General features: G+C 39.2%; 3 protein-coding genes across 3 annotated transcripts; all 3 read left to right on the top strand.

Annotated features, from left to right (window-relative positions):
• Positions 1-1,723: 1,723 nt before the first annotated feature.
• On the top strand, positions 1,724-3,985 carry LOC106914089 (parvalbumin beta-like). The gene is made up of 5 exons (XM_088008316.1): positions 1,724-1,767; positions 2,506-2,571; positions 2,771-2,903; positions 3,176-3,285; positions 3,692-3,985. Exons 2-5 carry the CDS (start codon positions 2,514-2,516, stop codon positions 3,715-3,717), a joined length of 327 nt encoding a protein of 108 aa, XP_087864442.1. The 5' UTR covers positions 1,724-1,767; positions 2,506-2,513; the 3' UTR covers positions 3,718-3,985.
• A 1,599-nt stretch (positions 3,986-5,584) lies between these two features.
• Positions 5,585-7,847, top strand: LOC106903627 (parvalbumin beta-like). Its single transcript, XM_014967569.2, has 5 exons — positions 5,585-5,678; positions 6,265-6,331; positions 6,450-6,582; positions 7,356-7,465; positions 7,552-7,847. Exons 2-5 carry the CDS (start codon positions 6,271-6,273, stop codon positions 7,575-7,577), a joined length of 330 nt encoding a protein of 109 aa, XP_014823055.2. The 5' UTR covers positions 5,585-5,678; positions 6,265-6,270; the 3' UTR covers positions 7,578-7,847.
• Positions 7,848-11,507: 3,660 nt separating this feature from the next.
• Positions 11,508-15,137, top strand: pvalb8 (parvalbumin 8). The gene is made up of 5 exons (XM_014967571.2): positions 11,508-12,454; positions 12,811-12,878; positions 13,725-13,857; positions 14,213-14,322; positions 14,843-15,137. The coding sequence occupies exons 2-5, from the start codon at positions 12,818-12,820 to the stop codon at positions 14,866-14,868; spliced, it is 330 nt and encodes a 109-aa protein (XP_014823057.1). The 5' UTR covers positions 11,508-12,454; positions 12,811-12,817; the 3' UTR covers positions 14,869-15,137.
• Positions 15,138-16,869: the final 1,732 nt, after the last annotated feature.

The raw sequence follows: 16,869 nt of genomic DNA, 5'->3' as shown, positions 1-16,869 counted from the left end.
TTAGAACACCATGGCAGTATCATTCTGTGTGGACTTTTCATCAACAGAGAAGATGATCAGACTTAAAATTAGGTGAAAGAAAACCTCTTGACTTGAAAATGGAGTGTAAGTACATCCTGTACAGCCAAAGCAACAATGGTTTATGGTAGGCCTATGAATGACCTAGTTTTCATGTCAGGATTGTCCAGTTAAAGCCCAGCCCCAATAATAATAATAATAATAATAATAATAATAGTAATAATAATAATAATAATAATAATAATAATAATAAAATCTACAGTGATACGGTGTCAATTCAGTTTGATTGACTTTGAGCTTTTGGCAAAAAACAAAATGAAAGTCAGCAAAAAACAAAACAAGGTGGAATGAAAAGAAATGAACATGACACTTCTGAGACTTCTTTTGTAAAAAATAATAATAATAAAAAAAATTTTGAATAACCCGAAGCAAGCTCAGCATTGAAGCAGACGACATACACCAGGCATTCCTTTCACAAATAGTAATGAAATAGTCGCAAAAGGATGCGGACATTAGCATGGCAAGACATAAATATAATTGCATTTAATTGCAAGAGCACCTTCTTGAATTGTCCAGATTGTCTTATTAGGGCTTGTACTTCTGTCTGGAGGGTGACTCTCAAATTACTGCTGAGTCTGGGTGAAATATTCACCAGTATCATAAATATCTAGACTACATATTGCTTAGACAATATGGCTGACAACTAAATTAACAGAAGGAATGAAAATAAGATTCGTCATCAAATCGTCACCTTGTTAATACACAAACCCATTTGGGATGCAAAAAATAGTCCAGGTGATTGGCAGATTGCCTACTAAGGACAGAGATCTGGTGGTACAGACCTCAAAGTCCTGTTCCGGTTTAGACATGTTGCTGGTACATTTGAAATGCGACCCTGCCAGTGGAGGTTCAGTGAAACTCATGTAAAGATACTGTATCCTTTACTTTGGACAGATGATTGCATTTAGGCCTGGAGGCATAGGCCAAGTGAAGTGATCAGAAACCGTATTACTTCATATAAAAGATTAAAAGGGGGGTGGGGGGAAACAGTATGACTTACACAGCTTGTAATAACTTGAAATAAAAGACACTGAATGACACTGGATGCAGTGATTTTAATAAACTTCACTGCTTATCAGTGAAATGTAGAAGAATGTGTCTGGCACAAGGATGGTCCAATAAAAATCACAGCTCATCATAAGAAAAAAAAACATTCTCCTTTTGAGAGCTCTGAATGACATGTTCATGTGGGGAGCAAAGTCTGTCTGTGGTCTTAAATAATTATTTTGTCTCTATAGTAATCAGGAAATTGAACACCAAGTGGCTGCAGGTACTTGGTATTCACTTCTCATCATCGCCTAGGATAAAGTGTCTGTCAGTGCCCTGCACTCTTACATATGCACATTTATAGTACTTGAATATTAAAATCAACATTTTAAATGTTGGCTGTAAATCATAATACGACTGCAACATGTGCCATGAAATCGACGAGCTTCGGGGCCTGCTCGAGTTTCCACATGTCTAGCTATAGGCCTGAGCACACATGGTAGCATCCTCATTTGTTCACCTAAAAATAGTTCCAGACTACTAGACACATTTTTTCGAAACCCATGCATCTTGGTACCTGATACTGAGACTCAAACGTCTGTAAATGGTGTTGCTCAAGGATATATAAGAGAGGGGGGAAAGAGGCTTTTGGCATTCACTCGAGTCCGCCTTGGTTTTCACTCGCCTCAACGCAGAGCAAAGGTGAGTGGGACGTGCACCTTCTAAAAGCTACCCCGACTTCTGCAGATCGCACTGCGGGTTTGAAACGGATTCAGAGGAGGGGGATCTTTGTGGACTACCAGCTGTAGGGAGAAATGGAACCAACCTAGGCAGCAAACGCATGGACCTCAGGACATTTCAGTTAACACTAAAGTTGGCCAAATCGGGCCTTTTCATTTCAGAGGATCAACGTTTTTTGGAAGAATGCTGGTTGGCTAGAGCTAGACTGACTCATGCTTTTGCAGCAGTGAATGTTTTCAGCTGCCATCTTTTAAAAATGTTTGATAGATATTCATGCCTGTGTGCATCTGGTCTCCTGGTGAGAGCATCGTTTCTTAAGTGCGGTCACAGTTAAACGCTTTGGGGTGAATAGTCAGTAGGCTCCTGTGGGGAAACATCCTCACAGGAGCTAGCTAAACAGGGAAGCTGTTTAGCTATCAGCAAACATAGATGCTTATGATGTTTCAAAGGTTTGTAAAATGACAAAAAAAAAAGAAAGCAACTTTTACGTGAAGCTATGAGGGGAAAGGAATAACTTTTCATCTGGGATTTTATAACCTAAAATCTATGCTTTTGTTAGACATAAAAAGCCTAAGGGCACGCTGTCATAGTCATTTTGGTTGATGCTTTTAATTTTCTTTCCACTGTAACAACATAAGAACTTGTTAGTATTTCAGATGCTCATCCTAACCTTGAGATTTGTCTCCTTTTCCTCCCAAGAATAAAAAATGGCCTTCGCTGGTCTCAACGATGCTGATGTCAAGGCTGCCCTGGACGGCTGCGCAGGTGAGACTTTTCCTTTATTTTCACACAGCACTGCATCGTTTAAACTTACCAAAGTAGCTAAGAGCAGAGAGGCAGATGTTTACCAAACTCTCAGTTTCACGAACGTGCCTCAGAAACTGCCAGCTACAGCTACCCTGAGACATCCACACCTTGTTGCTGACGTATCCGGCACTAATGGAGACGAAATGTGCATTTTCAGCTGCTGACTCCTTCAACTACAAGAATTTCTTCAAGGCATGCGGCCTGGCCAGCAAGTCCGCCGATGATGTCAAGAAGGCCTTCGCCACCATTGACCAGGACAACAGTGGCTTCATTGAGGAGGAGGAGCTGAAGTAAGACATTACTTGAACACTTAGTGCCGCTAAATTCAAAGCTTATTGGCTTTAAATGTGGATAAAATGTGACATTACTATCTAGTCTTGCATAGCCATCCTTCTGTTTGAGGGCTGGGCTTGATCACATTTCAGTCGATTTGAATATTTTTTGACCTGCTTAGTCATGCATTACATTTTTCCTAACTACCTAAAAGACCAAAAAAGATTTGAATGATTAGTTAAGGCTTACCTGCGTAGGTTTAATTCTTACTCTTTTGCCCGCTCGTCAGGCTGTTCCTGCAGAACTTCTCTGCCAGTGCCAGGGCACTCACCGACAAGGAGACTAAGACTTTCCTTGCCGCTGGTGACAGTGATGGTGATGGCAAGATCGGAGTTGATGGTAAGAGTTCTTTGCATAAACTTAAAAGAATTGAAGTGCAATTTAAAAATGTATATATATATATACATATCAGTGTGCCAAAGTACAAAACCGTCTATCTGAAAATTAGCAGTTGTATTCCCAATGACCTTGATTGGACTTTTTTCTTCATCAGATTAATTCTTTGTCACAAGAAGTGTTTTCCTGCATGCAGACTGAATAAAAGCAGCTTTACTTGTTCCCATCATCTAAAGTGAAATCTACCAATGAGAGAATCCTGCAGACAGAAGGTTTTGCACTTTGGCCATTGAACTGTATCAATCGTAACTCTTGGTCAGAATCGGCTCAATGAGTCTTACGCCAATACATTTTTTGCAAAGATTTTCTACTTTCTGCAACTAACAGCAGTTTCATTCTACCTTTGCAGAGTTTGCTGCCCTCGTAAAGGCATAAATTTCCACTGACCAAGATCCACTTCTTTTCATGGAACCGCAAACTCCTCAAAGATTCATTAATCACCAGCTGAAAGAATATTTTTTATACCTTATTTATGAGTTGCCTGCGAACTGTTTCTCAACATGGAAGACATATTTTGCTGTTAATGTTACTCAAACTGTGTTATGTGTTCAGAAATGATGACTTGTGCAAACTGTACAACACCATCTGCACTTTTGAGGAAGAGTGAAAAACCAGGAATAAATACTCTTTTGGTGTGAAGTCATCTTGTTCAGGTCAGTCTGTGGCTGAGTGTGCTGCATTTCCTAACAGAAATCATTTCAACACAATGGGGCTAAGGAAGAGCCAGTGTCAAGTGAGTCCTCATATGCCAGAGCTTTTGAATACTCAAGAGCCGCTAAGCAATGGGTTAGATGACTTGCCCGGCACTTGTTCTCATAATTGGTTAATGGGAAGGGGAGCGTGGCTGGACACTGGCCAGGGCTTGGGAAATGTGCTGGGAATTGCCCCAGGGCCCTGCTCACATGCTTCTTTAGACCCAGGGAGCTCTGCAATAGATAGCTGCCAAACTTTGGGTAATTAGATGACCTAGTCCAAGATCTATTTATTCTACAAGTGCTGCATAATCAGTTAAATGATGTGCTGTGGCAACAGGATGGCTATTAACAGTCCCTGTCTCAGCAGCAGGACTGCTTTCTGGCTCAAACCCACTGCAAATAGCTACACTGGTTTAAGGACTCTTTTAGCAAATTACCCACTTTATTTATTCACTTTCTTTGCAGTAAAACATCTTTTTTAGGAGGGTAAAACAGTCTAAAGCAGTGCATTCGCTTAAAAAAATATTCAAAGCATTTATTTTTCCCTCTGAAGCCAGATTGCAATTGCAGTGGGCATTGCAAGTCTTGGGCATTGCAAGTGAGCAAAATGTAAACCCTCATCCCTATCAGATAACACCCTCACCTAGTTACAGTCAGGCAGTGGTCAAAACAGAAAGAGGCTCAAGGGCTGCAGCTTACCCCACAGCATTATGCTGCCACCTATTGGTCATAGATCTTCAGTTTTATCCTCTACAGAGTTATTTAATTAATCTGTCCGAAAACAAAGACAAAGGCCCCATAAGCATTTAGTAACCTTGAGCAATGTTTCCAGAATTGATTTGCCCTCTAACACAAAAATAGACATTTCCTCCAATGCTCTGTGAAGATGAAATGGTCAAAACAGGGCTGACTGAGATTTCTTTTTTCTAAACATCTTCCATTTCCTTTAAAACCTAAAAATTATATATTTTTTAAATATATATATAAAAAAAACACAAAATATTTCTTCAAAGGTTGGACTTATATACCCATTGCTGACATGTAACAAGAAAACCACATTCCTCACAAAGTGAATTTATTTCACATTCCACACAGTACACAAATAACACCTCAAATACACAAAACTATGCTCTGCTCAAAATGAAACACAAGAGCAATAGATTCACTAAAAGGAGAGGTTAAATCATACCTTTAAACTGGTTAGTGTTAAAAGTAGCAGAAACAACCAGTTTGTCCAACTTACTCCAGCTACATGCATGCTGAGTATCCTCATGAATATGGTTACGGGTTGGCAGCAGCCCTTCCAATTCGCCCACCTCAGCAGCACGCAGGCCTATTCTTAGCAGCCAGGGACATTAAAGACTTCTTCAAACGCACCTTTTAAGCGTCTTCATTTTTGAAACTTAAAATAGACCGCTCTGTAGCTGCAGTACGAGCCCCCCCCCCCGTGCCCCATCCCTTCCTTCGTCTTCCTCCTCTTCCACCTCCTCCTCCTCAGCACGGTGTCAGTTATCTTATGCTTCAGATTTCCACAGCGTGACAGTATATAAAAGGTCATTGGGAGCACCGGGATGGTCACTGCAGTCGACTCCAGTCTTGTCTGTGTCATCTGTACCCTACAAAGCAAAAGGCACAACCGAGGTGAGTCTGAAGGAAGAGAGGAAAGGGAAGAGAAAATGCGGGACCCGCATCCAGCCTTGCATCCTTGAAAAGCCTTTTTGCTCTTTATTTCTTTTGACATTGGGTTTGCTCAGGACCTCACTGCATTGCAGCACCTAAAGAAACACACTGAATGCCTACATTTGGGACCGTCAGCGTTTAAAAAAAAAAAAAAAAAAAAAAACAGAGCCGTGGATTACTGGTCAGACCTCAGCATCTCGCAATAGTTGCAGGTGTCAATCTCAGCTTCACGGAAGGAGTGAAGCAATGCAAAGCCTGCACTTCAGAGAGAATTGGACTCAAGTATTTCAAATCGGAACCCTTTCTGATTCTGTTTGTTCTACTCGGATAGCCAAAAGACAGCTATTTAAGCAGCATTTTTTGTTTGCCAGACATGGTGTGAATTGTTTTTGGAGTGATCAAAATTCTGTTTCTTTAGCTTTGTGATTGTGGTTTGTTTTTTTGCAATGCAGTGAGCTATGATCAAGTCCTTAATACAAATAGGCTGTTTCTTTAGGGATAACTGCTTTTACAAGAGTTTAAATTAATCAGTGTTCTATCTCTGCAGATCAAAATGGCTTTCGCAGGTGTACTGAATGATGCTGACATTACTAAAGCCCTGGATGAGTGCAAAGGTGATTCTTCTATACTTTTTCTTACTCTTGTTTTGTGTTTTGTTGTATCCTTATTCTTATTGATAGCCACTGTCTTTGCCTCTGGTCTCAGTAGCATAATAAGCTCTGCTGATTTCAGGCGCGGACTCATTCGACTACAAGAAATTCTTCAAGACTTGTGGTCTGGCCGGAAAGAGCGCCGACGATGTCAAGAAGGCCTTCGCCATCATTGACCAGGACAAGAGTGGCTTCATTGAGGAGGAAGAGCTGAAGTAAGATGCATGGCTGGACAAAATGGGCTCCATACATTAGATAGCAATTACTATAGTGACCAACAGAGTTAACTGATACAAGATACTGCAGGAATGCAAGAAGGAATGGATTTCTACATTCACATGGGAGACCTTTAAGGGTAGGGGTGCTCATCTTATGATGTTAAATTAAGATTAAATACTATTCAGCAGTAGCAGTAGGAGGGTAGACGGAGGCGGTTATGACTATCCTTTAAATTTTAGTGGAGCCGTATCCAGAAAGTCTTACTTAGAGAGAATTTTTTGGGATTGCAACCTACTCACGCCTTTATTTGCAGTTGTAATCCAACATCAGCATGCATTACATTTCTTTATGTATTTCCTTGTGCCATCTCAAGTTTAGCAGTGACCCCCATCTGGGAGAACCTTTTAAATCTTTCTCGAGGCGACACCTGCCCCACCAAGCAAAATCTTGTCAAGAGAAGGAACTTTACCTGAACAAAGGGGTTGCAAAGTGCGATGTCGTGTATGGAAAGATGGTTTCTTTTGGTGTCTAAATATGTTTGGAGAGTTTTGGGGGTTGATCAGATGGGCCAAACTCGTCTGACATTCAACGTCTTTGAGACCTGAGATAAGGACTGAGCGACCATGAATAGCTGTAAATAAAAATGTCCATGACTATGCTTGCTTAACCCACCTTTGCATTGTGATTTCAGCACAGCTGCCTTATTTGGTCTATTTGTGATGTGTTTTTATCAATAATGTTAGCTGAGCACCTCTTGTGTCTGTGGCAGGCTGTTTCTGCAGAACTTCAGCGGAGGTGCCCGTGCACTGACCGACGATGAGACCAAGGTTTTCCTCAAAGCCGGTGACAGCGACGGAGATGGCAAGATTGGCGCTGATGGTACGTGCCGAGACACTCGTTGGACAGTCCCTTGTTTAAACAAATGGCCAACTTTGCATGATTTTCTGTCTCTGTCTACCCTGCAGAGTTCGCTGCTTTGGTAAAGGCATAAAGATGGCAACATGACCAACAACACATGCTCTGATGGAACAACAATGCCCACATCGACCTCCCCCCTTTTCATCTGAATATAAATAATTTTTATACATTTGCTTAAGGGACATTTCCTCCTCTATGCAACACACTGTCCAAAAGGTGATGATTGTGAATGTCGCTCGGTTGTGTTCATGTCTTAAATATGAATTTTGCTAACTGTAAAATCTATAATGCACTTTCCAGGAACTAAAAGTAAAGGAAAATAAAATATTCTTTTACTACGGTCTTACTTTGTTTTTGTGTCATTTCGTCCACATAGCCCCTCTTGGGTTGGAGAAGTAGCAATAGAAAAGGAAACTATGTCAAATACATGATGATATGAGCCCTGGCTCAGAGGGTCAGGAACGTTTTTCATGCATTCTATGCAAAAACAAAAGTGCAAAAAAAGCTGCGAAAAAAAAGATATTGATAATCTCCAGAAAACTACTAGTCAAAAATTATTTAGATCCACTTTGCAAGGGCTAAACAGCTATGTGTGACAGAGAAACACCTGCTGCATTGTTCAAGACCTTAATCTTGGATGCACACTCAAAAATATTATTCTGCCATTTCACTTGTATTATATGTTTCCAAATCTAGTGCCCTACCTACCCCATTATCCTGTGGTTTAGTTCCTGGCCCTAAAATTTTAATTATCATAAGAAATTAGAAAAAAAATATCACCACTTTTATGAGGCATCCAAATAATTGTGACCCCATTTAATGGCATGACTATTAAGCACATGAACTCCAGTACAAACTGAGAGAGGTCTGACAAACACGTAAATCATTTGCTTCTCTTTGTAGTTCCACCCTACAACCACTAGATGGCAGTATGGAGATTCCACGTTACCCTTCAACCACCTGAAAACATTGGAAAAAATTAATCATCAGTCACCTTGATGGTTGCATTTGTTGCTCTACTTCTGATTATTTCTTACCTTCTATTTTACTGTTCTTTATTTTGTTCTGTAATTTGGACCAGCGTGTTCGAAATAACTACTTCAAACACTATTTCAAATGTAATATTTGTCATATTTCAATAACGAATATCTATGTTCATATGATACTTTCCAATGCATTTACACCACTTTTTTTCATTTTGTCACATTGCAACTAAAAATGTCACCCCAGTTTGCTGACATTTTATGTAATAGAAGACAGTTATGAACTAGAAGGAAAGCGATACCTAATTTCAATAATATTTTTAGTTCAAATTTGTGCTCATCATTTATATTCAGTCTCTCAGTAAAAAAAATTCTGCAATTACAGTAACAAGTATTTTGGTTTATGAATCAAACATCTTTGTATGTCTACAGACAGAAAATTGTTATTGATTTTTTTTGTAAAGTAGTTAATGCTTACTCATATTTAAAGAGGAGCATCGATGAATAGCAATTTCATACTTGAGTAGGCCTGAATCTCTTTCCCAGTGTGGCTGCATTTGGTCATCCATCATGTTGCTGCAGTCACCATATTTTACAGACAGTATTTTTTTGTTAGAGTGTTAATTTTCAAACAATTGCAGCAGTTTGCGTTGATACGAAAACGTCAGCTTTTGGTCTCATCTGACCAGAGCATCTTCCTACATTATGTATGACAATGTTTTTGGCTCTTTTTAAAAATTGATTTCAACAATACACCAAATTGTATTTGTTCACAGTTTTTTGTGAACACATTTTCCCACCTGATCTCTGGATCTCATCATCCTCCCTGCACATCACATGCTTATTATGAGCCTTTTGGCTGCTCTGATCAACATGGATGGATTTCTACAATTGTGCCATGTTTTGTCTTTTTTTTTTTCTATTTCTGGATGATGAATTGAAAAGAAGTCTGTGAGATGTTCAAAGCCTTGGATTGTCTTTATTACATAACTCTGCTTTAAACCTCTCCAGAACTTTATTCCTGATCCGCCTGCTGTGTTCCTTGGTCTCTATTAAAATATTTGTTTACTATTGTTCTAAAATAGGCCAAACACATTTAGACTTTTCAGATTTCTTTTTTTTTAGTTACAAAAATTCCTCCCAACGTGCTTATCCTTTTGAGTGGTATAGCGTATAAAATCTTAATAACAAATGTAAAAAAAAATGTAAATGTCGGTGATTACCTGTGTATGCACTTTGTTTGAGTTTACCAATAATCACATGTTTTAACGCTAGAATTTACCACTTGTGGGACTAACAAAGGGTTATTTTATCTTATATTTACATGAAAGATAGAGAAAAACAGTTCTCAATAAAATAATTATTGGGAAATTATTATAATCTTGTTTGGGAAACTGATGTGACACCAAAATGATTTTTTATTTTTTATTTTTCTGTCATGGTACACAGACAGGTTTTCTCTCACTGACATCTGTCAGTCTCCTTTGCCCCAGAGAGGTGAGAAAACACCATGTCCTGCCTCCCTGTGCGTGCTCCTACAGAGCACTTGCAGATGTAGATAAATAAATGATTCCCCTGTAACAGTATAGTTAAGCGGGAACGCATGACATCATGGACCCTTTCCAGGTAAAGTGGCATCACTCCGCTCCATCCTGCGTCTTTGGTTTCTTTTTCACACAGAGCCGTGATGAGATGATTGAGTTTCTCTTTACCTTCTAAATGCAGTCTAACTTCACCAGCACATTTCAGAAGCTCGTCAGACGTCAGCTGCCGAGAGGCCTCACTGACCAGTTGGTAGCCGGATAATACTCGAGAGGAATCAGAAAGAACAGAGCTATTTATTCATTAATGCAAACGGGCTCAATGTTGCCACAAAGTGTAACAGAGATCCACTTTAAGAATCCTGTGGTTAAAGTTCTGTTGCCCTTGAAAAACTGAGATTCATTTAGGGTCTTGGAAAACAATGAGGCCTTTTGATACATATACTGTCAGAGTTCTGCAAATAGTTATCTCATGAATAAGTTGTTTGTTGTTTACCTCTCTCTAAGCTGAAACTGGGTGAGATGGACCATCCTGCTCTTGGAGAAACCGGTTTCTGCTAGTTCAGAGGGACCCCTCTACTCCTTATCTTTATAAGTTTCTGTTTTATGACTGACCACCACCCCGCTTTGAATAAAACCAGGCTGCTGCAGGGGGACAAGTTGGAGTTGTCCTGAGGCACCGCTGTGACTCTCCCTCTTTGCAAAGGCTGAAGTGATACTACTCTCTGTTTGGTTCTTTATATGTGCAGGTTGAAATACCCAACATATACAATATAAAAAAGTATGAATTGTTGCTTATAGCATTTTTTGCAAATTAATCAATCATATTATTTTGTAAATATACTGTGCAAAAATGGTTGAACTATCACTACTTCATCCCATCTTGTATCTTATGGTTTTGGAGTTGAATCAATAATTTAAGTTTCCAGCATTTGCTTAAGTTAAAGTCAGACTGTAGAGGTAAAAGTCAGCTGAGTTTCTTAACCTTAATGCAACTAATGAACAACACAGTGTTGCTTAGGAACGGCTGACTGTGTATATTAGGTGTGTTTTTGACAACTATTCTCTGCTGTGTCTAAAGTTTAGGTCAATTTGCAACAGAGGAATTCATTTGAGTGTCTGTTAATTCACACTAGTAAGACAATCTCAAAATTTCATTTGAATTAACCTAATTTTGTAGGCACTTGTACTTAGACGTACTCTAAACAAAATGCATTCCCCATGCGTTTTGTTAAGAGTTATTGATTTTATAGGTTAAAATCTGACTGCTGGCTTTCAGTGATTGTGAGGCAGGCCGTGCATAAGGATTTCTACTCCAAAATATCGACTCCTGTTGTCTAGAGAGATAACATTTGCAGCCTAACACACAGAGAACTTACTCAGCATTGATACAACGCATTTTTTTTCCAGACTTAAAACAAAATTCAGGTTGACCTTTATGCACAACTGTGTCATTTACTGACAGAAGCGCATGAAAGTGCATCAGTACAAAGATTTCCTAGAGGTGGTCTTCTATTATCAGGGACTCAGAACAAAGGGTAAACCCTATCCCGCAAATTCCGTTTATTTTGGACACGTCCTCATGTCACAAGACTTTTGATCGCTGTTGTCTGCCGATCAGTCTGGCTGGTCTGATCAATGAATAAAAATTCCCCATCATCACCGTTTGGGACGTCAAAGTGACCTTAATCAGTACAAGTGACGAAGCATTTTCATGGATCTCCCCACCTCCCGCACTCGAAGTCAGTGTAAATGAGAAGGTTAGAATTGTGGGCATCCCTGACATGACGCTTTTTTTTCTTCTTTTTTCTTTTTCTTGTTTATCTTTTGATGACATTCGATCTTGGGAACCTTTAGCTTTCTAAATAAAGACATTAGAAACAAGTTTTCAAACGATCAACCAAAAAATAACATCAAAGATGGAGTTTCCCTTGTTCCAAAATATATTGATAAGATCCTTGTTTTGGAAGCGCTGCCTGTAAAATGATATCTATATGATGGGGGTGGAACAGCAAAAGAGGAAGAAAAGAAGAGAGAGACGGTCGTTTTCCAGCCTCTCTCCGCTTTTACTGTACATACAGGCGTTGAAAGGAAGGGGAGTGAATGATGGAGCTGAGGTTGAGTTAAAGGTTTTTCTTTTTTTCTTCTTCTTCTAGACTTAATTTGCTATTTACAAGGGCGTTCCGGAAGTCCATATCCCGATCTCTGTGCTCATGCGCGTTATAAATAGTAAAGGTTAATTAGTTAGCTGAGAAATCGGATCAGGGGCGGGCAGTCAGAATTTGATCCATAGTCAGGTAACTCAAGCAATCCCTATTGTCACTGCAATCAGACCTATATAAATCCTCCTTGACGGACAGCAGTCACCACAGCGCCTCACCTCTCAGCTGCATCACCGTCCGACCTCGGAGCAAACTTCTAACGCGGTAAGATGCGGAGGACACACGGAGTTCACGTCTGCTTCTTTACATTACTATGTCTTTTTTTTTTTTTAAATGCTTAAACTAAGTCTTTTTACTTCTGAAGTCCTGGCTTTTACTAATTACCAACAGCATGCGGCAAATACATCAGAAATATTTAAATAATAAAAAGAGAGAGAGAGAGAGAGAGAGAGAGAGAGAGAAAGTTCTATGTAAAAGTTTCTAATTTGCTGGCTGCAAGATCAGTGACTAACTTGCCAGGATGCAGGCGACCTATTGCCACTTTGTCAGGTTTTGCTCTTGCTTTTACGTCGCACCTGTCTAAATGTGTTAATAATTCACCATGGCTGTTCTTCCTACAGGAATAAAATGTCGCTCTCATCTGTCCTTTCTGCTGATGCCATCGACAGCGCCATCAAGGACTGCCAAGGTATCCTTTTTCACTAATATATCTTTTTGATCTCTTTGTACACATGTACAAGGTGCCACCGCAGTCCACTGGCAATGGATTGGATGGCTCAATTAAATAATTACGCACCTATTCAAAGCGCTTTGGTAAAGTGCTTGATTCTATTTAGCATTAAGGATGTTTTCCTTCAGAAATGCTTTCTCTTGGCAGACTAGAGATTTGATCTGCTAGTTTCAGCACTGTATAGGTGAAACATAAACACAACGTGCCAAATGTTTATATATTCTCTGACTTTCTTGAAAGTGAATATATAAGTCCATATTTGAAGGAAGTCTGCTCTTTACAAAACTTTTTTTTCTCAGATTAATTAACTTTTTTTGTTCCTTGAAGGGGAGGTTTGTTCACACTGGTTGTAAAATACAACTGAAGTAATATCAGTAAAATAAAATTTAAAAAAAGAAGAAGAAAGAATAAAGGCAAACATAAAACCTTAGTTAATCTAAACCAGAATTAACAAGTGTCAAATAAAATTCCAACAATGTTTTTTATTTAGTTAATAAAGAATTTAACGGAATGATGGGCTTAAAAAATGGTGGAGTTCCTGACTGGAAAGTACAACTTTTTTGAAACTTAATATTTGTTCTTCTGTGCAGAAGCTGCACATTTTCTGTAAGATTATTAAGTCATTTAAACGTTAGTTAATAGTTGCTTCAAGTAACCAATGGTGCATCTGCAAGTAGTCATTATTTCTATTTTCAGAACTCTAAATATAACTAATGCAAAAATCATCCCTCTTTACAATTTTTGCATGACAATATTTACAAGTCAGGACAGTTTTCAGTAAAATCTTTATGCCTCATCTCGCAGCTCCGGACTCCTTCTGTCCAAAGAAGTTCTTCCAGTTGTGTGGCCTGAGCAAGAAAAGCCCCCAGGATGTGAAGAAAGTTTTTGGGATCCTGGACAACGATGCCAGTGGGTTTATTGAGGAGGAAGAGCTGAAGTGAGTCGTCAACTTTTTTTTAAGTTTCCTGTGAAGATTATCTTCATCCTCTAGAAGAAAAAAAAATGCAGTAATCCTAATCTGTTTTTGAAAGAAAATCAAATTTCTTCTTCGTATCCTTTCACAATATACTTTCTGCTACACTAATCAGATATGCATACATGTTCATGTGGATATAGCTAATTTTTCAGTATACCTACATGTGTTTTTTGGGGCATTTTATTTTATTTTCCATCTGATTCAATAAGACATCCGTTTTATTTCCCAAATTGTCCTTGAGTGCTTTTTTTTTTTTGCTGTTCGCTCAGATGAAAAGTTTCCTCTGGCTTCATGCATCTTCTTTTCTTCCCATCAGGTTTTTCCTCCAGAGGTTCCGCCCTGGGGCTCGGGTCCTGACGGACAAGGAGACCAAGGCCTTCCTGAGTTCCGCTGATGATGACAGCGATGGGAAAATTGGAGCGGAAGGTGATAATTTCTGTATTTGGATGATGTGTCATTCCAAAATGCAGATAAGTCAGAGTCAGAGCCCAAAAGAGAAACAGTCAACTCTCCAGTCAACATTTTTGTGTGGAGTTCTAATTAGTCTGGTTCGAAGCTAAGAGGGCTTGAACTCCAAAATGGGTTCTTGAATAAGACCTTAGGTTGACTGAATGCATGATGTGTTGCCAATACCATGTCTCTTACATAAAAAAAAAGAAAAAAAAATCAAAGCTTTTAAAAAAATAAATAATCTCATCTGGGCCAATTTTTAGCACAATTCCAACACACATGGACTCACAGGTTAAGGTTGGCAGGATATACAGACAGCTTGTTAGATTAGTTGAAACATTTCTGGTTGAAGCGACTGAACCAATCTTGTCAATGGCAAACTATACGATAGCAAAACTATGCTGTTAAAATTTGGAATTGCTCATAAATCTTTACGCTGATGGATGCCTGGACCTGAATCACCTGTAATGTAAATATATTTCTTTTTTCCCCACAGAATTCCAAGCTATGGTCCTGTCCTAAACTGGTGAAAACCCCTCCACCATCTCATCTTAACCTATCGCCTTCGGCTGAACACATAAAGGGCTCCTACTTTAGTGCTTTAGTAATTTTCAACCTAGTTAAACAAAACCCTTCCTAATGTCTTCATTTCGATGTGTTCCTTTTCACTAATATCTACATGCCTGTCATGTTTTTAGCTTTTTGGTTCTTCATGTGCTTCAGACCATCATAAAGCTGTGTTGCCCAAACTAATAAGCACCTATCTGCTAAAATAAAAGGATAAAACCTAATCCCAATTGCTTGTCTTTCCTTCTTTATATTTAACAGTGCCTTAGATTGAAATTTGAGTTAAAGTGGTTTAAATAGAAAAAAAAAGTCAAAAATACAGAGGAAGAAAATTATACACAGCTCTTTTACAGTCCAGAGGTGTCCTTGAATGTGCACTTTTCTTTATCTCGCACACAGTAAATAAGATTAAATATCAGATAGTATCGGATATATAAGAAGTCTACAGTGTATGCGCACTACAGATGTGTGTGTGCGTCTTTCTGGGTGTGTAGGAGGCAGAAAAATCATAGATCTGTGAAGCTGTGGGGCCAGGGGAAAAGAAGCAGGAGGGGTGACCTTGCTGACCACCTGAGTGTCACTGTGGTCGGATCGAGTGGCTCCTGACCTCAGCTTTGTAAATAAACTCCAACACCGCTCCGGCTGGGAAAACAAAACACAGGCGCACATAAAAACCTTTGCATTTGCAAAAATCAAATGGGAATTTCGACACACACAGCCAGCCTTGCAAAAACTTTGCCCTCACAAATATGAATATGCAAATAAGGCATCCATCTATGTATTATGCTAACTGGAAGTGCACATTCTCAAGGCAAGTCTCTTAAGAAGTGCTGCTTCAGAAATTTTTGGAGAAGAATAATTTCAAACAGTAGCTTATCATATCGGCCACTCTGAAGTTCCTCCTTCCACCACACTTTCAAATCAGCACCACACTGCATTTTTTACCCTCTGCACTTACAGGATTCAAGGAATTAACATTAACAACTACCTCACTCTTCTCCCAACCGAGTACAGAGTAGCATTTTTAGAGCTCCCACTTTAATGTTGTTGCAATTATCCAGAGATTGCAGAGGGGAACCTGACTATTAGAGCACACACCTGATATTCACAGCCACCCCACGGGACATACCCTGGCATTAGCATGAGGTCATGGTCACCAATGTAGATGCTGCAGTTATACATTTAGCAGCTTCATTTAAGCTGCTTGGAAAGATATGCTACTTGGTCTTGTCACTTTAATGGAAAGGATTTTTGGACTTCTTTTTAGACATTTCACAGTAAATTGAAGTGACACAAAACATTGTCTTACAAAAAGTTTAATACCTGATGAACTATTTAACATTTTGTCACAATGCAACCACAAGCCTTATATATTTTTATTTATTTATTTATTTATTTATTTATTTATTTATTTATTTATTTATTTATTTTTATTGGGAGCGGTATAAACCAATATAAGGGAGTGCTTATTTGTAAGTGGAAAGAAATCAATACACAGTTTTCAATATTCCAGTATGACCTAACAACAGAGAATTGTGTGGATTTGTGACCAGCCCATCTGACTCTATAATTTGCACAAAGAATTTTGTACATCTTATGAAAACAGAATGAGCAATCGTTTCAGTCTTATGGTGTGCAAGACTATATTTTTTGCTCCTTCTTTTCTTTTTGTTGGTGCGTCACTGGGCGAAATGCAGTAATCTGACAAACAATATGCTCATCATGGGTGAAGAGGTTGTGTGTGTGTGGGCGGGGGGGCGTCACAAGGGCCTCGATGTTCATTTTGGACAACAGAGTGGACCGGAGATGGAACAGCGAAGCGGCATACAAGGGGGAACGGAGCAGACTGTACTGCTTGAGGATGCCTGGGGTCCTTCTGTGTTTGCAGCAACATGCTGCATATCTTCCATAAATCTACTTTGGAGTGTGCAAAATATTCTGTCATTATCTGTTGGG

The sequence above is a fragment of the Poecilia mexicana genome, unplaced genomic scaffold, assembly GCF_051168715.1.
Source record: "Poecilia mexicana isolate PSO_F unplaced genomic scaffold, ASM5116871v1 scaffold_8, whole genome shotgun sequence".
Classification (NCBI taxonomy): domain Eukaryota; kingdom Metazoa; phylum Chordata; class Actinopteri; order Cyprinodontiformes; family Poeciliidae; genus Poecilia; species Poecilia mexicana.
This window is presented reverse-complemented; position numbering and strand designations above follow the sequence as displayed.

What these genes read in the sequence shown, in the direction of transcription:
- LOC106914089 (XM_088008316.1), top strand. Translation starts at nt 2,514, where the DNA reads ATGGCCTTCGCTGGTCTCAACGATGCTGATGTCAAGGCTGCCCTGGAC. An exon ending in ATTGAGGAGGAGGAGCTGAA is followed by an intron (nt 2,904 to 3,175) that starts GTAAGACATTAC and finishes CCCGCTCGTCAG; the next exon opens with GCTGTTCCTGCAGAACTTCT. An exon ending in TGGCAAGATCGGAGTTGATG is followed by an intron (nt 3,286 to 3,691) that starts GTAAGAGTTCTT and finishes CTACCTTTGCAG; the next exon opens with AGTTTGCTGCCCTCGTAAAG.
- LOC106903627 (XM_014967569.2), top strand. Translation starts at nt 6,271, where the DNA reads ATGGCTTTCGCAGGTGTACTGAATGATGCTGACATTACTAAAGCCCTG. An exon ending in AGCCCTGGATGAGTGCAAAG is followed by an intron (nt 6,332 to 6,449) that starts GTGATTCTTCTA and finishes TGCTGATTTCAG; the next exon opens with GCGCGGACTCATTCGACTAC. An exon ending in ATTGAGGAGGAAGAGCTGAA is followed by an intron (nt 6,583 to 7,355) that starts GTAAGATGCATG and finishes TGTCTGTGGCAG; the next exon opens with GCTGTTTCTGCAGAACTTCA.
- pvalb8 (XM_014967571.2), top strand. Translation starts at nt 12,818, where the DNA reads ATGTCGCTCTCATCTGTCCTTTCTGCTGATGCCATCGACAGCGCCATC. An exon ending in CGCCATCAAGGACTGCCAAG is followed by an intron (nt 12,879 to 13,724) that starts GTATCCTTTTTC and finishes CTCATCTCGCAG; the next exon opens with CTCCGGACTCCTTCTGTCCA. An exon ending in TGGGAAAATTGGAGCGGAAG is followed by an intron (nt 14,323 to 14,842) that starts GTGATAATTTCT and finishes TTTTCCCCACAG; the next exon opens with AATTCCAAGCTATGGTCCTG.